We start from the raw sequence: 18,295 nt of genomic DNA, 5'->3' as shown, positions 1-18,295 counted from the left end.
TCCTCCATTGTGCAGCGAGCCGGGGCTGCCTGCCAGCGGCGCACTTCTGCTACCTCATGTCCCAGGTGGAATTTGGCTCGTATGCCTGCAAGGCGGCCAAGCTGGTGCTGCTGGGATCCAACCACCAAGCGTGCGTCTCTCGCTGCTGTTCCTCCTCCTCCTCTTAGCCTGCGCGCATGCACACCCCCCTGTGAACCGCTGTCCTTCTCCTTCCCAGGTTGCCCTTTGAGGAGTTTGCCTCCAACGAGGCGATCCAGTGCACCGAGATCTACGAGTACTCCCAGTCCCTGGCCAGCCCCGACTACATGCTGCCCCACTTGCAGGCAAGCCCTCTCCTGCTGGGTAGATGGTTTCTTTGCTTTCAAAGTGGGGAAAGGGAGGGGCTACATCATTGCCACAACCATGGCCGGGCTAGAGCGGCGGCGCGCACCGTGTTGATACGGCCTTTGCAGCGCCGGCGAGAACAATGCAGACCAGTGTCGACGTAAAGTTCTGCCGCTCTCCGCGTGGGGGCTGCGGGAGCCTACCCTTGCCTGGTCCTTGCGCGCTTGCATTTAAGGGGGGACGTGGCTTTCAAAATCAACTTTTTTATTTCTTTGTGGATTTCGATGAAAATTGGCACAGCAACTGGAAATGCTTCCGTGATAACACCATAAAAATTTCAAGCTAATATTCTGAAAACTTTTTTATGTATTAAATTTTCTTTCTGTTCCGCTTGTACCGAGCTTGAGCGGCTTATAAAACATGATAGAAAATTTGTTCGAAGTGCTTTGCATTCCCAAATGAATGGACGAGGTCGTGACAGTTTTAGAATTTTTTTTTTACAACACAATGTTTTTTAGTTTTCATTTTTTTAGAGGTTAATGTGCAATAGGCACGTTGACTGTGAACGATTATGTGAATAAAAAAATCATAAAAAACAAATCTCGAAAACCAAGAGTGTCACGACCTGAACTGTTCATCAAGGAATGTAATGCAAGAAACGGAATCAAAATAGACCCAGCGGTCACAAAGAAATCCCTGGTACAAGCGACACAGGTGGCAAAAAAAACTGTTTTGAGAAAACGGCTTCCAAAGTTGCAACATAGGTTTCACTTATCAAAAGTCGTCACGGTTGTAGCCTTTCATGTCCTTTTGAACATGGGGCTTCTGGAATGCCTTGCCTTGAAATTGGAGTGCCTTTCACAGCCTTTCTCTTTCCAGAAAATATCATTTTCAGCTCCTCTGTGAAGCGTACATACCCCACTTTGCAGATCAAATGAAGGGGGAGATAGGTTTCAATGGGCTTTCAATGCAAAGTAGGTTAGCTGGTTGGCTGTATCGCACTGAACAGCCTCCTTTTGCAGTGTTGTCACCATGGCAACAAGTTAAGCATTTTTTTTACTTAAATTTGAACATTTTTGGCTTTTTTTTATGTTTTATCATCTTGCCTGGCACAGCAACTTAGTACTCATACGTGCAGGTGTTCATTGCCAAAAGTTTGCATACCACAAGGATGAAAATGAGCTACTTTGAAGCTTGGTAGAGTATTCTGCATAACTCCCAACTTCAATGCAAGAGCATATTTTTTTACTACTTTTGACATTCAAGGCATCCAATATTTCTCGCAGCAAAGCCAGTATGCCCTGAGCAATGGAATCAATAATTTCACTAAAAAATCACTGTTAAATGCTGCGACAAACGTACATTTTTAATGCAGAGAACATATTTTTATTCCTATATTACTAACTCAAACCTGTTTGCATGAAAATTACAAGTGCACGGGAAACGTTGCGCAAGAAAGGCGATATGGCTCGCGCGCATCTTAGCGCACGCTTACCGCGACATATCGAACTTTGATTACAGCTGATATGGCTGGTCAGGTCGCTTTTAAGATTAAATCTAACGACGCAGGCATTAATTACGACTACTGGCGTTCAATCGTAACCGGTTGCCCAGTCATGTGCTGCCCCAATGCGCGTCGGCTATGCCGTGCGCGCCGCAGCGTTTGACGCGTCGACCGTTTCTTTCTCAAGGCTAGCGAGCCCACAGTCAAAACACAGCAATAACTAAGCGTGTAAACATCGCAAACCCGACCAAAAGTTCACTTCACGAACTGCTATTGCAAGCGCGCACACCGCGTCACCCTCCGGGGTCTGGCGACGGTAGAGTCACGCGCACCACGAAGCGTTCGATGACCTCCTCCTTTCGAGCCACACAACTTCCCGTAATCTGGCTCGTTATCTCCGGCATTCCCACCGCGATAACGTCCGTGTTGAATGCCATAGATTGAACAGAAACTCGGCTGAGTGAAGCGGCGAAAATGAACTCAACCCGCTCGCTACGCAGCTCAGGCGGCCGCCATCTTGCATTGCGCCCGTGACATCCAATCAGGAGGGTCGGTGTTCCGCGCCCCGACCGAGGACCAATAGCGCTTCAGCATCTATTTCTAGCTTCGTTTGTGCGTCGTTTCTTTTCTGCCGTTTGTGCGTTTGTGAATGAACGAAGATAAAAGAGGCGAGCAGAACCGGAAAGACGATCGCTCGGCCGATCTAACCATATCAAAATGGCCGCGCCCGGTGGCACCGGTGCGGAGATAGAGCGCTACGAAAATTGCCGTTTTTTCGCCCTTTTGCGCTGATAGTTTGTCACCGCGCCTGACAAAAGTATTTTTTTATGCCACTTTGCGACGCTTTTCAGCCTAAAAACTTTGCAGACGCATAGAATAGGAAACATAGAAGCCGAATATGTGGGTTTCAAAAAAACGATGTTTTGGTCATTTTTCCGAAGTTGAAAGCCGCGTCCCCCCTTAAAGGCTGTTTACGCGCGTGCGGGCTGTCTTCGCAGCGTTCGTGCTTGTGGGATTTATCAGAGAGCATATCGGAGCAGAGTTTAGTAGCTCCGTTATATATTGTGGCAAAACCTGCATGCTGGACGCCGGACTTTGACGAAATTTTTCTCAGGGCCAGACAACGCCGGACAACAAACGATATTGACCAATTATGCGTCATCAGGGGTGTATTTGTGGGTGCGCCCTAGAAAGGTGGGAGGTTTTTGTAGGGATTACAATGATATTGCACTAGACGATAATGCTTATATTAATATTAATAACAACATTTTATTATTCAATCGTGTTTTCATACGCTCCCTGGGATTGCCAATGGGCTTTTCTGGCCACCGTCGAAAGGTGGTTAATACTTAGTATTATAACTTGCACATGCACATGCACATTATTGTTTTAGTATAATGTAATAAATAGGACTGGGCGTCGATTAGAAATTTTAATTCAATTGGTTGAACAATCTATTAGTTAACCAATTAGTCGGATGTGTTAATTTAAAAATGGCTTAAAAAGGGGCCATTTTTCTTGGTTATTTCTATTGGATTGCCGATACTACTGAATACAGGTCATTTTATGCGATCAATGGTAACTCGTCCATGCAGTTGCAGAGGGCGAGAAATTCGCTGACAATTCGATCTGACAGCAGGGAGTTTCTTTTCTTACTGACAGTCATCCCGGCTGTACTGTTCAGCAGCACGCGATCGTATGTTCAACACATGTGCACGCTCGCGTGGCGTTGAGGTCAGCGGGACGCACAGCAGCCTTTTTTACAATGGGTGCTAGTTCCAGAAAGGAGGGATTTCTGCTCATGGCACCCTTCCAAGGGATCCAGATCGTCGTTGGCACTTGGCTCACCTGGACTTCAACCAATTAACTGATTTAAACAAAATAATAGCGACTAGAACATCATTTGATTAATCGAAAGGTTAATCGACCAATCGTCCACCTCTAGCAATAAAAAAGCCTCAAATTTAGTACGCAGTAGCAACGTTCGGGGACATGTCTACGAAAACAAAGAGTGAACGTGCATAGCCACTGCTTCTGTCCGTCCAACGAGCAGGGAAAATTACATAAGTTATGCGCATTTCACGATAGCACGTCTACAACGAATTAGACACAAGAATAATCAAACGGCTCTCATGCCAAACGATCATAGTTTCAGACAACCTATCAAATTGATGTAATTTTCACGTGTTGCTGCCAGTCGCTGGACCTGAATTGGTGGTCAGAATTAACACACTTGGCGGAGCATAGCTTCAAGCAGTCGGCGCTGCGTGGTACCAGAATGCCTCCACGCCAGAGGATGACGATGCACCCGCCTCTTTGTGCTGCTCATACTTGCCTTACGTTCAGGGTTAAATCACGAAGCTGATAGCTGGCTTGGGTTGTGAATCTTGCGCTCCAAATGAACTGTCCGAATAAACTAATTTCTAGTCTGCCTCGTACCCTTCAGTTCGCAGGCTGTAATCCACCAATGCTTTTTCTACGGCATGGTATCTTAACAGCCGCTGTGGTATTTTTAATAAGTAACCTATGACAATTACAGTATTCTTTAAGCAATGTATACTAACCTGTATACGAACCCGAAACATTGAAACTAGCAAAGACGAATCAGTTACGATCGAGTTGAGAGCGAGATTAGTAAAATTGTGCTGCGATTAATCTGTTGCACACAGTGGCGGGTGCCCAAAGCAGCTGAGTATTCAGGATTTCAGTTCGGGGGGAGGGAAGGATCTGAAGGACCACAAAAGTAAATAAAACAAAACAAGCAAAGGAAAATTTGATTGCTTCATTGAGGTGGATGTCAAATTTCTCTCCCCAGAAACTTACTCCGCCTTTGGGTGTTCCCATAAATCTGGCCAATTAAAATACAGTTAAACCTCGTTATAACGAGACTGGCTATAACGAAATAATGGATATAACAAGCAAATCGTAATTCCCCTTGAAAGTCCCCATAGAAACCAATGTATTGAAAACCTCGTTTTAACGAGGTAAAATTTCCCCGTTGCGGGATATAACGAACAAATTTCGTTGAGAAATCAAATTTTGAGCTAATTTTACAACTGCGCAACGCGGATTTGAGACAGTGCGTGACGCGGCAACTGTATTAGCAGTTCAAAACTCCCGCCACGCGCGCGAAGCTGGCTGGCGCGCCATGCGGACGCTGCGCCCGCGAAGCCCCCACCCTCCTCTCGCTGCGCACGGCATGCAGACAATGGGGCCCTTCGATTTACAGTGTCGGACTCACCGCGGGCTCCCCGAGAAGCAGTCCGACGTTCCATTTTCCCACGTATCCCTATGGCTTCGGGGAATCCGCGGACTATCCGCGGTTAGCCCGTTAAGAACCCCAATGCACACGGCGTGCGCGGTTGCTTCGCCTTCCTCTCCCCCCCTTCCTCCTCCTCCCCTGTTCGTATCGCCGACGTCACTGCGTAGTTGTGTGTGCGTGGGTTTCGGCAGTCTTCAGCCCTATCTTTTATCGTACTGCCGGCGTGATTCCAACAACACGAGTGCGACAGACGGGAAGCGAAAGCGAAAGGCTATCACGCTTGAACAGAAGATGGCTATGATAAAAGCCGTCGCATCGGGTGTGAAGGAGGGTAAGGTGCACTCCGTGGTAAGGTGGCAAGCCTCCATGGTGGCAAGAGACTGACGTGTGGACGAGTACGCTGTCTACCATCGTGAGCAACCGAGAGTCCATCGTCAGCGCTGTTGCACATGGCTTGAAAAGAAGCGCTAAGGACGGCGTCGGAGGCACTACATGCGGTGGATGTGCTGCGTCGCTACTTCGGCGCGCACGAGGGCGGCGAAGATGGCGTGAACGTAGCGGCCGCAGCTGAGGGAGCCATCGCTCGCATCAGGAATTGCGGACTTCTTCGTAGCCAAGTCTGTTTGAAATACGAGTTTTGAACTGCAATAAAGTAGGTTCGTGACTTTTCCTTTTTACCTCCGGAATGTGTTTATTTTACTGACTATTGCCGTGCAGCAAGATGCTATTTCGCCCGCTTTTTGTTTTAGGTAACTACAATGCGTAATATTTGCAGTAAATGTCGGCTACGGCTATAACGAAATATTGGCTATAACGAGCAAATCGCGGCACCCCTTCAATTTCGTTATAGCGAGGTTTAACTGTAAAACAAAACAGAAAAAGCCAAAGGTAACAATTAAGACGAGTGATTCCGTGCTCCATCTAATTTTATAATTATTTTAATAATTTGCGTAGAGAAATTGCATAAATACATCGAAGCTGCGTATGGCTGGTGCGTAGTGTGCGACACAAAAATAATTATCGGAAGTCATTATTTGTTGATGAGCGTGGAGTTGTTGTCTTCGCTGGTTGCTTCCTACTCCGCTCCCGTTCCCCTTCTTTTGCGCAGGCCCGTAGCCAGGATTGTAGTGAAAAAGAAAAAGAAAACGAGCAGCAGCGGCGGCGCATAGCTTGCCCGCAGAGTGGGAGACGCGCGCATCAGCAGAGTGGGCTCGCAGCGCCGGCTCCTTGCAGCGGCCGGAGGCAGGAACTAGGCCCCTTGCGAAGACCGTACCAACACGCGCACGCTGCCGCTCTAGCCCGGCTGTGCCACATCAGCTGCAACATGGCGGCTGCAAGAGGGCAGGAGGTTTTGCATCAGGCCTATGGTGTCCCTGAGTGCAGCTTACCCACAATGGGTGCCTTGCTGTGGGGCCTACATCAGTGCCATGTCCGTTCCAGTGTCTCTTCTGATCATTTGTAGCCCACTGGTCCAGCTTTGTTGAACGTTCGTAACAATCTGCGGTTGGGAGAGCCTTGGGGACAATCAGATCAGTGGTGTGCCTTGTGTTCTGCTGCCTTCTCCCGCCTCGGCGGGTGATGGTAGTTGCATGTAAATGGGGATCCCAGTGGGGATGGCTTGTGAGAACGGCTCGGCAGTTGTCCCAGTTTTTAAGATTCGGTTTTGTAGCTGTTGGCAAGAAACTATTCAGAGGCGCAAATTATTGCTCACCTGGTCATGCGTGCTGTGCCACAGGGCCGAGGCAGCTTGGTATGGGGAAGGGCTAAAGCTGCGAACGCATGCATTGGCCGGGCAGGAGGGGTGGTTGAGTGTAATGCCTGGGGTATCTTGTTGCAGGTGTACAAGTTCCTGCACGCTATGCGGCTGGCTGAGTACGGCTTCGCACAAAAGGTAACTCATAGATGTCGGGGACATCGTTTTTTTTTGCCTCATGCAGTTGGGCGCTACTGCTGAAGACTAATTGTTTGCTTTACCACCAGAAATTTCAATTTGACACCAGTACATACATCATACCGTCTATCCCACCACCTGAGAAAAGTCAACACCAAAATTCTTTTTTTTCCCCCCGGACCATGCGTGCAACTTTTGTGCAGTGTTTCTTCATTCATGCGTGAGCTCCCACACCCACCAAAGTGTACTCGCTTGAATGACGTTATTGTATTTCTTTCGTTGTTACATTTGTAACACCTACTCCTGCTTAAAACTTGGCACCCAGGCTATCAGTGCCCTCTAAATAAATAAAGTCCACGAGCCACCTTTCGCAGGGATGCATTGGTATCTGCCAGCTCCTTCACACGAGAATAATAGCTGCTGCACGTGCTCTTGTAGTACCGTATGAGCTGGAATATAGGTCGACGCCCTCACCGTGCAGCTGAGAAGTGGGGTGAAAAACATTAGGTACAGTCTACACCACTTATAACAATATCTAAGTGCCAGGGTAATTGCATCACTATAACCGATAATTGTAAAGTGGGTTGCAAAAAAAAAAAAGATGGAACAGAACTCAAAGCATTTTATTCTCATGGAAGTAAGGTCGTACTACTACTTATTAGCAGAAAAGAAGCCATAGTCGGTCAGCTTTGTTTGCCACACGCAAAGCTTGTGCACATCTTTTTCAAGAGAATCTATTGGTGCTTCACCTATCTGAGCTAAATGTTCTTGGTGGAAACGAAGTCCCCTGGGGTCTGTGTCATGCGTTGGGCCTCCTGCGAAGGCACCACCTGAGTCCAGATGGCGATGCGCCAGATGGCGATAGTTGTCCGCCAGGCGCCGTTTTTAGCTTTCGCAGGATGTTTGAAATCATCAGAATTCCGTGTCCGATGGCCTATGGCACCATAAGGAAAGAGTTGAGGGGTTTTCACCCAGTATTTACAAAACGGAAATGTAACTGCATGGCCGACCACCCAGACTTAGCCATGCATGTGCCAGCCAACTCCACAGGGCCCCCAGGAAAGTCCACCGTCTTTCACATAGGAGGAGGTCTCGGCATCAAATCCTTGACCGTTTCTTTTTTAACGATTGGCAGATTGCATGTTACTAAAGTGGCTTTGTGTTCTGCCTTTTTCAAAACTGGTAATCAACAGTGGCCTTTACCCCAATGTAGCTTTATTTTAATCTGGACAGTGTTGAAGAGCGGCCCCCTCTTATTATCTGGGCCAGCTGACCGCAGGAGATGAGAGGGGCAGTCAGGAGGTCTCTTCCTTCAGGGATAGTGTGGCTACATAAAAGGCACCAACTTTTTCTGGGTGTCGGACAGATAGAAGATTCCACAACTTATTTCATGCTTAAAAAGTCATGCTTGGTCACACACAATGCACCTATGATCTCTCACGTATCCGCCAAATACTTTACCTTACGTAGGCTCCTGCTGTCAGTTTGTAGTGCTGGCCCCTGTTGCGTTGTCACTGCCGCCCACGTGTGAGGAGAATGGCCTCTTGTCGTCCAGGCGCTGCACTACTGTGAGGTACTGGCGGACGCGATGGTGCGCCAGGGTTCCGCCTCCCAGCTGGTTGCCCAGACGTACGAGCTGGCCGACCGGCTCAAGTACCACGACCCCCACTTCAGCCAAGGACAGGGCGAGCTGGAGGAGCTGGCCGACCCCGGCTGGCTGCAGGCCCTGGCCCAGCTGCTGGTCGCCCGCCACAGGGTGAGGGCTCTTACTCAGAGCCGCCTGACTGGAGTCTTTACCGAGGGGTGTTGGTGTTGGGAAGGTGTGTCCTGGTTGTCTGGGGCAGCTGGCTGCTCGAGATTCAGAGGGACTCTCTCCTGAGGTGTCTCCTGTGATGTAACTGCAAAGGGTGGTTGCGTTTCTTTGTTTTGGGGGAAGGCGAAGGGACACACAGGTACTGCGGCTTCTTCTTCTTCTTCTTTTTTTTTTGTTTTCTTGTTTGAAAGCATGTGCTGCAACAGCGTGCCACTCCTTACACACTGGTTGTGGTTTAGTGAAACTCTACACGTTGCACCTGCTGTCGGGCTGAGTCTTTTGAGCCCATAACAGTGATGCTGTAATAAGCAGTGCAGTTTGCCATGTAGCATACGCTCGAGTTGGCAGTGTTGCCGGTTCATGGGTATAGCTCATTCATGTAGCTGGTATTGTTATAATGCACTCTTATCATGTCATCTTGAAAGGAAAGCACCTTTTCCTGTTGCAGTTATAAGCCTTACTTGCAGCCAAAAACTTTGTTAAACTCGCAAATTGTGTGAAATTGAGGTTCATAGATCCCAGCAGTGCTAATAATGTCCCAGGTGCTCGGAGAACTCGCAGCAGTTGGGCAGTAACACGTGAACAAAATTCCCCAAGCAATTGCAGCAATAGTAATGCTATTGAAAGAACCGGCTGTTCCTTTTTGTATAAGCACAATGGCTGATGCTGAAGGGACGTTGAGAATTTAGAGTGCCCCGCACGGGGCAACTGAGTAATCATGGTGACGGTATTGGCGACACCGTGGACCCCGAGCCCCCAAACATAAGCTGGAACCGACCATGGTGATGTATTTATAGTAGGGGTGTGCGAATATCATCAAATTTTTCGAATACAAATCGAATACGAATATCTAGCCTCGAATATCGAATTGAATATCGAATAATTAAATGGGGACGTGGCTTTCAAAATCAACTTTATTTCTTTGTGTATTTTGATGACAATTGGCACAGGAACTAGAAATGCTTGTGTGATAGCACCATAAACATTTCAAAGTAATATTTCGAAAACTATTTTTATTTATTAAATTTTCTTTCTGTTCACCTTGTACCCAGCTTGAGCGGCCCATAAAACATGATAGAAAACTTGTTTGAAGTGCTTTGCATTCCCAAATGAATGGATGTGGTCGTGACAGTCAGATTTTTTTTATTAAAACACAATTTTTTAGTTCTCAGTTTTTCAGAGTGAATGTACAAAAGACATATAGACCATGAACGACTACTTGAATCTTGAATAAAAAATTCACAAAAAAGTAAACCTGAAAAAACCAGAGTGTCACGACCGCAGCTGTTCATCAAGGAATGTAATGCAAAGAACGGAATTAAAATACACCTAGCGGTCATGAAGAAATTACTGGAACAAACGACGTATGTGGGAAAAAAAACCATCTTGAGAAAACGGCTTCCGAGATTGCAACATAGATATCATTCATGAAAAGTCGCTAGGGTTGTAGCATTTCAAGTCGTTTTGAACACGGGGCTTCTGGGATGCCTTGCTTTGAAATTGGAGTGCCTTTTGCGGCCCGTTCCTTTACCTAAAACATCATTTTCAGATCCTCTGTGAAGAGTACCGTATAATGCGGAATATAGGTCGACCCCCTTACCTAGCCGAAAAATGCAGAAAAAATAATAATTAGGTACCAACCATTGTTTTATTGAGACTATAACTCGTTTCATCTCAGATTACTCATTTAAAACTGTCTGAAGTATCGTCGGACGACTGCTTCTGGCTCGCTGTCGCCCACACAGCAGGTCGTCCTCGGTGCAGTCCAGGAAATTGCTTATGCAGCACTTCTTAAACACTCGCAAGACCATGTCATCGTGAAGCGAGGGCAAAGCATGGGACACTTGTGTGCAGACCGTAGCGACAGCCAGTCTGTGCCGGCAGTCAGCAAACATCTTGGGGTATCCGTTCGTAGAGACATCGCACGACGCCAGCGGACAAAATTTGCCCCTTTGTACAGCAGCACAGGTGCACAGAGCAGCGCCCATGAAACGAGGCCTTACGAGCTTTGCATACCGAGAGCTGCCCCTTCAACTAACGCCGCTAGCAACACTTTTGGCGATACCGAACTGGCGCAAGGCGGACACGTATTGGCTTGGAAAACCCCCAACTTTTCTTTTAAGTAAACTGGCACGAAGTGCCTAAACTCATTTTGAGCAAGAAGAAAATTGCACGCACACATTCGCCGGCAGCAAGAGAAGCAACAAAACAAAGATGGCGTCACGTCCGATTGATGGTGGTGGCGATGGTGCCTTTGGGGTTTGGATGGGCTCGATGGGCTGCCCGGTAGCCAGATGACAACTGCCAGTGACTGCAATATAGGTCGAGGGGTGACTTTTCGGCAAATTTTTCTGTAAAAAATCTCGACCTATATTCCGCATTATACGGTACATTGCCCAGTTTGCGGACCCAACGGAGGGAGATAGGAGGCGCCTCACCTTGTCTGTTTTAAGTGCGAATGCACTTCTTAAAGGGACAGACAACCGATTTTTGTCGCGTATATGTTCTCTAGCTCATATGAAAGCCAGCGTTTTATATAGCCCGGTAACCACAAGCAATTTCTAAACAAACTGGCGGAAATAATTTTAATTTGGCAGCAAACTTCCTGAAATCGGAAGGGGGGCGGTTCGTAGTGTCGAAACTTGACACTACAATATGTGTCCCTGTCACGTGACCTGCAAACCTAGCAGCTACTGTAACTGCTGAAACGTTTATTTGCGTATTGAAAACCTTTTAACACAAGTATTTGTACAAGGTTAAATTGTATATATATTTCTAAACATTATTCTGAAATTTTTAAAGACACGCCGCCCGCTGTCGCTGGGTGCCTCTCGGCATGCCTCTCAGTGTGGCTAACTGAGCCTCCATGCCCAGAATCAACGGCCGCGTTCAGTAAACAGACCCAGCGAAGGAGCTTTGACGATTCTGCCTGAGTCAGCGGCGTTTTTTCTGCCAAAATATTTGATTTCAGTTTCTAAATACGCCAACGGCAGCTTAAAAAAAAAAAAAAACGTCGCGTCCGGGGAGAATCGCACTTCCCGCGTCCACAACGTAAAGCCAGATTCTACCTATCGTCTATCCCAACAGATGGCGCATTCGTGCAAAATAGACCGTTGCATTAAAAAACACATAAAGGAACAGAAAAGCCTGCTGGGAACAAGTTTTTAAATATTGTTTTTTATTTCGCATACAGACAAAAGTATGTTGCCGAGCTACTCTGTGTCATGGTTGCCAGCATTAGTTTTGGGCGGGACACATACGTCTCGTAGATAAAAAAATTCGATTTAAAAAGTTCTAGGGCGTTATCAGCAAAACCGTTTCTCGTCAAGGTGCTTTAAGTGATGCCCTTTCATTTGGGATAGAGAATATATACTCGACAAAAATCGGTTGTCTGTCCCTTTAAGCGAGCCTGAAGCGTCCGCCGCCGTCCGCATAGCAACAGCTGCGGGTGCGCGCGCTCCTCGTCTTCCTTGGCAACGGGGGGAGATGGGCGTGCGCTGCCTGGCCGCTGACATGGCACATACCCACGTGGGGGATTGGCCAGGAATCTCTTCGTCTTCCTTGGCGACGGGGGGAGATGGGCGCGCGCTGCCTGGCCGCTGACATGGCACATACCCACGTGGGGGATTGGCCAAGAATCGGGCGTGAGAAGGGCTAATGCACCCGCTTAAAAAAGTACTGACACGAAATTTCAAAGCTGAGATCCGCTCTAGCAATCACGTACAACGACAACACAAATAGGTGTCTGTGAATAAATGCATCTTTCTTTCTTTGTAGTTGTGTGTATGTGTGTGATCTCTCTTTCGCGAACATTACCGAACCGCGCAAATTCAACTCATGCATTCGCACTTTCACATTCTTCCCCTCGGGGAAATGCGGGGAATTTTTTTTTTGTGTGTTATTCACCCTGTTCTACATTTTCGTGTCAGGCAGCGCAACTCTGCACTTCAAGATGTTAGAACACCAACTAGCCCACTCCCAAGCCTTCGAGGGAGATAGCTTTCAATGCAAAGAAGGTTAGCTGGTTGCCTGTATTGCACTGGACAACTTCCCTCTGCAGTCTTGTGACCATGGCAACAAGTGAAGCACTCTTTTTTTTTACTTAAATTTGAAAACGGAGTTTTGACTTCTTTTATGCTTTAATTAGAACCTTGCCTGGAGCAGCAACTTCGTACTCGTACGCGCAGGTGTTCATTGCCAAAAGTTTACATACTACGGGGATACAAATGTGCTAATTTGAAGCTTGGTATAATATTCTGCGTAACCGCAGCTTCAATGCATGCACATTTTTTTAGTGCTCTTGACATTCAGGGCATCCAATATTCCCCGCAGCACAACCAATATGCAATAAACTTTAGAAGTATGCATTGGTCATAATAATTTCCCTAAAAAATTCAATTAGTTAAACGCTACGACAGTAAGGTACATTTTGAACGCTGTCAACACGTTTTTATTCCGAACTCAGACTTGTTTGCATGATTACTCGAAGTGCATGGGAAACGTTGCTCAAGAAAGCGATATGGCTCGCCCGCATCGCGGCACTCGTATACAGCAAGCAACATGTCATACTTTGGTTATCCCTGAAATGGCCCTTCAGGTCGCTTTTAAGATTAAATATAATGACACAGGAATTAATTACAACTACTGCCGTTCAATCGTCCCCGGTTGCGCAGTCAGGCGATGCTCCAACGCGCAGCGGCTACGCCGTGCGCACCACAGCTTTTGACGCGTCAGCCGTTTGAGCGTGTAAGCATCGCAAATCAGACGAAAAGTTCATTTTGCGAACTGCTATCACAATCGCGCACGCAGCGTTTCACCCTCCGGGGTAAAGTCACGCGCACCACGAACCATTCAATCCACGCAACTTCCCGTAGTCTGGCTTGCAATCTCAGGCATTCCCATCTCAATAATGTCTGCGTTGAATACCACAGCAGATCAAATGACTGTACAGAAACTTGGCCGAGCGAAGAAGCAAAAATAAACTCTAAAACGCGCACTACGCAGTTCAGGCGGCCGCCATCTTGCATTGCCGCGGCGACGCTCAATCAGGAGGGCCGTTTGAGCGTGCACCGACCGGAGGACCATTCGCGCTTCAGAATCTAGTTCTGGCTTCGTTTGTGCGTCTTTTTTTCTGCCACTCGCGCGTCTGTGAATGAATAAAGATAAAAGAGATGGCCGGGACCGGAAAGAGGATTGCTTGGCCGATCCAATGGTACCATAATGGCTGCGCCCGGTGGCACCATCGCGGAGATACAGCGCTCCGAAAATTGCCGTTTTTGTTTTTCACCCTTTTGCGCTGACATTTTGTCACCGCGCCTAGCAAAAGTTTTTTTTTTTTTTTTTTTTTTTTTTTTGCCTCTTTGCGATGGTTTTCGGAGGGAAAACTTTGCAAACGCACAGGATAGAAAACATAAAAACCGAATATGTTGCTTTCAAAAAAACGATGTTTTGGTACTTCTTTCCGAAGTTGAAAACCCGGTTTCCTCTATTAAACTAATCAATCCAAATATTAGATAATAGCCGATTATTCGAACCCTTTCGAATACAGTTGAACCTCGTTATAAGAGACATGAATGTAAGAGACAAATGGGTATAAGAGACACTATTGACCCACATGGTTGGCTGCCCTATCTTTCCCATTAAATTGACCTCTTATAACAGACATCGGATGTAGAAGACAGTTGGTTATAAGGGACAAGTCACCCTTGAACTTTAATCGATAATCTCGCTTGTAACAGACATTTTAACTTCAGATGCAGTGCCACCAATCACTAATTGCAGTTGCTTCCATTCTGGAAACACAGGTGGATGACAGACGCCTGCAGTGGCTATTTATTATAACTTCAGCAAACACAAAGTGGTTCAATCAGCTATGAAATGAAGATGAGAAGCCCTGCCAATGGAAATGCAACTTACAGAAGTGATTGAAGCCCACTGCCATCCATTGGATGGAGCGTGATCGCACATGCGGGCTCTCCCACTCGCGTAGCTCCCAATCAAGAAGCATCGCAGATGTTGGGTCCTGCAAGCGTAATGAATAGCCTGAGCACACAGCGGAAGAAGCTGTGCTCTCTGACTATTCATCAGGCTTTTGAACTCAACATCTGCGATTCATCTTTCACAAACAAGGAAAGGAAAAAAAGCTTGTAGAATCGGTTGTAAAAAACAGTGTAAATACAGTCATGAAGCAAAGATTCAGAACTGTTTCATAAATTTTCGGGGCCAAACATAAATTAGAATGAATCTTTTGAAACATGCTGTAGCGTTCTATTGAGCTTATTTTAGTCATACGATGGCAACATTGAACTAGGATCTGATTAGTAAGTTAAAACTCGGTTCCCTACTTATAAGAGACATCTCATATAAGAGACAGAAACTGCTCCTCGGTATGTGTCTCTTATAAGGGGTTCAACTGTATTCGAAATGTTTCGAATACATAGTTTTCGAAGCGAATACGAATAAAACATATTTAATATTCGAGTAATATTCGAATTTTTCGAATATTCGCACACCCTTAGTTTATAGGTGAAGGGTAAGAAACCACAAACGGTGGCTGTCGGAGCTGTGGTCAAGCTCCGGCGGATGGGCTTCCTGTCTCTCTACCAGGCAGGGAGCTCTGGTACCTCTTCAGCTATCGGAGTAAGGCTGTCGAAGAAAGTACCCCGCGTTATGCTGTGGGGTATTGTCTAACCCCCCCCCTTCCTTCCCAAATGTGATCCCCCCCCCCCGAAAAAGGGCCACACTGAAGTTTCATTCCCACCACTTTCAACAACTGTCTTTTCAACAACTATGAACAACTATTCTCGTTTTCTTGTAATCGAGTCAGCTGACTCAGCAAGACCTGTCGCTTCACTGTCCGTATTCCTGATTTCAAAGTTTCTGCAAAGCACATGAGGTGAAAAGTATCAAGCTAAAAAGCTCAGGACGGGAGAAATCTTTTTAGAACTCAATACCGAACAACAAGACCGCACCCTTCTTGCTCAAACCCGCATCCTTGATCTGGACATCAGGGTCGCACCCCACCGGAGTCTGAACAGCTCCCAGGATGTGATTTCTAAGACAGGTCTGCTTACCGAAACAGATGCCGACCTTCTCGAAGGTCGACATCTGTCGGCATCCCACTGACAACTGCAATTCTTACAACTTCTGACACTGATCTCAAGCCACATATCAGACAACACCTGTATAACACATGGAAAACACAATGGAGTGAACAGACAGACAGCAGGCTACATGTAATAAAGCCTCACTTGGGACAATACACTACTGACACATACAACAGACACACTGAAGTCGCCTTGGCTAGGTTACGGATAGGGCAAACATACGTGACGCACTCCCACCTGCTCACTGGATCTCCAAGACCCATGTGCAGCGGGTGTGGAGAGGGCCTATCCGTGATCCACATCCTCATACAATGCAAGGCACTAGAAACAACATGACACAAACACTTTGCACATTTATACAGACAACACATTCCGCTACACCCATCCTACTTTTTAGGGGAAGACCATACAATCACCCATAAGCGTACTCTTAAGTTTCTTAGTGATGCCAAGTTTTTACACCTCCTTACTTACCATGCATGCTTGACACCCTGGCCTTTGACACCAGTCATCTTCATCCTTTTATGTCATTTCACGTATATTTTTAGTTAAATGCTGTATATTTAGTATCACCTCATCCTCATAAAACAGCTTTTCCTTAGCGCTGTTTGCCCTTAGTCGGCCTTGCGCCATAAAAACCCAATCATCATCATTATCATCAGAGCGAAGCTGCAGTACAGGCCGTGTCTAGAGCTTGTAGCTGCCAGATGGTGGCACGTGGTTCGTCGACACTAGCATCATGTTGTGTGCAACTCTAGCCACCTCAGGAGGGCAAGACCACTGTGAGTGCTGGAAATGCTGGAACTGTGGGTTCTGTGTGCAGTGCTCACTTGCCCGGTGTGCTGACACAGCTGCGGGCGGCACCGTGACCCCAGTGCAGTCTGCAGCAACACGGCTCTGGCTGCAGTCACAAGCTGACATGCGTTGCCAAACTTTCGGCAGAGACAGGGTTGCACGCGAGCGAAAGGAGGTTAAATTGCAGGCAGAAATGGCTCCAGATATGGTCACCTGTGCCGTTAAAAATGGGGCGGTCATTGAATGTGCACCGCGACGATAAGCCACAGCCTGTTCATGCAGCCCAGCCAGGCGGCTTGTCTGCTGTGTGTGCCTTGAAACTGCCTCGCCGTTTGTGCAAGTGATCGTGACGCCCCCACCTACATGGCGTGCATGATCAGGGTGCCGTTTTAGTGATCATGCTTCATGCTTGGCAAACACTGATGCTCGCTTTCTTTGGCCCTCGCCAGAGACTGGCTGGTGGCAGGAGCTTCCGAAGCACTCCCAGAGCATGGGTGGGGGAAGGAGCGCGCCCAGCCTAACTTGCATTTGCATCGCAGACAGCTCGGCTGCTAGACAGTGTCGTTTGCCAGCAGTGTGAGAGTGGCCTACTCATGTTTTTATCCACTGGTGTTTGTCAAGAGGCTCTCTCATGTGAGGGGCGGGTGAGGAGGTCAGTTTAATCGAGGTTCGTCCACCTCTTGCCAGCTAGTGTCCAGGCTGAGTCCACCTTCTCTGACCCCCTCACAGTACAACCAGGAGAGCAGTGTGCCACCAGTGCAGCCGGCGGTGGCGGAGGGGCTCAGCAGCAACAACCTCCTGGACCAGCAGAGCTTTGCCAGTGAGTGCCGCAGTTCCTCACAATCGAGTCTGTCATTTTTGCAAATGCACTAAGTAGGCTTGTGGCGAAACTTTTTTGATATTCAAGCTATTGCTGTGAAAACTGGTTGATGCCTGGTCCAGCGTGCTGATCTAAATTCTTGCACTGAAGAAAGAGTCAAGAATATATGCGAGTCGTTCTTTTTTTTTTTTTTTTTTTTTTGTAGAACTTTAGTTCAAATCTTGTGAAAAACTGTGCCATAGTATTGATGCAACCATTATTCAGCTTTCCCGCTTCAACAATTCTGCGACTCCAAATTTCGTGGAAGAAAGTGATGTGAATTCTAATTCCAGCTTTTCAATGATGAACTTTGGGCTGGAATAAATTGTGGAGCAACAGAGCTTGAAGCATTAAGGGGACATGCTCCTCGAAACAACTTTTTTTTTTATTAATGAAGTTAAGAGGCTGAAATTTTCGCAGCTTGTAAAGATTGAGCTCCTCTTGTCATATATGCAATCAGATTTCAAATATCTGCTCCGGTTGAAATTTTACGCAGCATGGCGTGCAGAAAAATGGCTTTTTTGTGCACACTATTGTCTATAGTAAAAATTTTTACTGAAAGTTTTAAAATAGCCTAGGTGGTTCCTTTTGAACTGCAGTGCTGAAATCTACCTGAAAAAGCAGTATATTCATTTTCCTCACCACGAAAAAAAGATGACTGGTAGTGTGCCTTTTCTTGTTCTGCATATTTTTGTTTTATGACTGTCAAAAATATCGAAGGAGACAAATGGCATAATTAAC

General features: G+C 46.8%; 1 protein-coding gene across 10 annotated transcripts in view; it reads left to right on the top strand.

The window, feature by feature from the left end:
- The window catches only part of LOC144175856 (uncharacterized), a 229,436-nt gene that overhangs the window by 152,821 nt on the left and 58,320 nt on the right, over positions 1 to 18,295 (top strand). For all 10 annotated transcript variants that reach the window (XM_077704906.1, XM_077704915.1, XM_077704958.1 and 7 more), the window contains exons 24-28: positions 16 to 130; positions 218 to 323; positions 6,928 to 6,981; positions 8,537 to 8,737; positions 17,425 to 17,515. In XM_077704906.1, the coding sequence (XP_077561032.1) occupies positions 16 to 130; positions 218 to 323; positions 6,928 to 6,981; positions 8,537 to 8,737; positions 17,425 to 17,515 (567 nt within the window). The remainder of the gene's footprint in view (positions 1 to 15; positions 131 to 217; positions 324 to 6,927; positions 6,982 to 8,536; positions 8,738 to 17,424; positions 17,516 to 18,295) is intronic.

The sequence above is a fragment of the Haemaphysalis longicornis genome, unplaced genomic scaffold, assembly GCF_048455015.1.
Source record: "Haemaphysalis longicornis isolate Haplotype H1 unplaced genomic scaffold, Haemaphysalis longicornis Haplotype H1 scaffold_1, whole genome shotgun sequence".
Lineage (NCBI taxonomy): Eukaryota > Metazoa > Arthropoda > Arachnida > Ixodida > Ixodidae > Haemaphysalis > Haemaphysalis longicornis.
This window is presented reverse-complemented; position numbering and strand designations above follow the sequence as displayed.